This window comes from Psammomys obesus, unplaced genomic scaffold (genome assembly GCF_907164565.1).
Source record: "Psammomys obesus unplaced genomic scaffold, mPsaObe1.curated_primary_1811, whole genome shotgun sequence".
Classification (NCBI taxonomy): domain Eukaryota; kingdom Metazoa; phylum Chordata; class Mammalia; order Rodentia; family Muridae; genus Psammomys; species Psammomys obesus.
In genome coordinates this window covers 11,169,202-11,170,440 of record NW_026596034.1, presented here as the reverse complement: position 1 = coordinate 11,170,440, position 1,239 = coordinate 11,169,202, and the positions used below count along the sequence as shown (strand labels likewise).

Below are 1,239 nucleotides of genomic sequence, written 5' to 3'. Positions count from 1 at the left end.
CATTTACCCTAGAGAGAATGATGACATGAGTTTACTCAGAAACCTATACACAAGATTGAGAAGACCTAGAAGCAACCCAGATATCCTCGAATGGGTGCATGAATAAACAGATGGTGGTATGCCCCACAGCAGAACGCTAGCAACTATACAACCACCAAAGGAACAAACTATTGATTCATGCTATGATTTGGATGAACTGCCAAGCATTACTAACTGAGCAGGGTGGGATTTTTGGGCCCCTAACTGATAAATCCAGCTACTCTGAAGGATGAGGGGAAAACCACAAATTTAAGGTTAATCTGGGCTGTACATAGTAAGTTCAAGGCCAGTCTTGGTAACTTACTGAGAGCCTATCTTGAAATGAAAAGTAAAATAGGGCTGGGACATTGCTCAGCGGTAGAACACTTGCCTGCCGTGTGAGAGGCCCTGGGTTTAAGTCACCGTTAAAAAAAGTTACTGGCTCTTTCCGCCATCTTTCCTTGCCGTCACCATGGTGCGCATGAATCTCCTGGCAGATGCTCTCAAGAGTATCAACAATGCTGAGAAGAGAGGCAAACGCCAGGTCCTCATCAGGCCATGCTCCAAAGTCATCGTTCGGTTCCTAACTGTGATGATGAAGCACGGTTACATTGGTGAATTTGAGATCATTGATGATCACAGAGCTGGGAAAATTGTTGTGAACCTCACAGGCAGGTTGAACAAGTGTGGAGTGATCAGCCCTAGATTTGATGTGCAACTTAAAGACCTAGAAAAATGGCAGAACAATCTGCTCCCATCCCGTCAGTTTGGCTTCATTGTACTGACAATCTCAGCTGGCATCATGGACCATGAAGAAGCAAGACAAAAACACACAGGAGGCAAAATCCTGGGATTTTTTTTTCTAGAGATGTAAAGCATAAATAAAAAGCCTCCGTGGGAAAAAAAAAAAAAAAGTTACTGAGTGAAAAATTGCCAAGGACTATACTTTTTATGATTCTAACCACGAAGCTTTCTACCAAGTGCAGAAATGGGAAACATGGAGGTGTCTGCCAGGGGTTACACAGGAGGGGAGGGAAGTCAGTATGACTAGAGAAGGGAAGCAGGTAGGGGGACACCTTTGCAGAGATAGGAATTCTCCCTATGGTTGCCAATATCCTGTACTGTGGCTTTGAAAGGTAGAGGGTACAGGGGCTCAGACTGTCTCCGTATTAAACCATCCATCCGCATGTGGGCCTACAAACAGCCATATGAGTATGAATT

At 44.4% G+C, this 1,239-nt stretch overlaps 1 protein-coding gene across 1 annotated transcript; it reads left to right on the top strand.

The window, feature by feature from the left end:
- Positions 1-479: 479 nt before the first annotated feature.
- LOC129687084 (40S ribosomal protein S15a-like) lies at positions 480-923 on the top strand. Its single transcript, XM_055621380.1, has one exon. It carries the CDS (start codon positions 491-493, stop codon positions 890-892), a length of 402 nt encoding a protein of 133 aa, XP_055477355.1. The 5' UTR covers positions 480-490; the 3' UTR covers positions 893-923.
- Positions 924-1,239: the final 316 nt, after the last annotated feature.

Coding starts and splice junctions, on each gene's coding strand:
- LOC129687084 (XM_055621380.1), top strand. CDS start 491: ATGGTGCGCATGAATCTCCTGGCAGATGCTCTCAAGAGTATCAACAAT.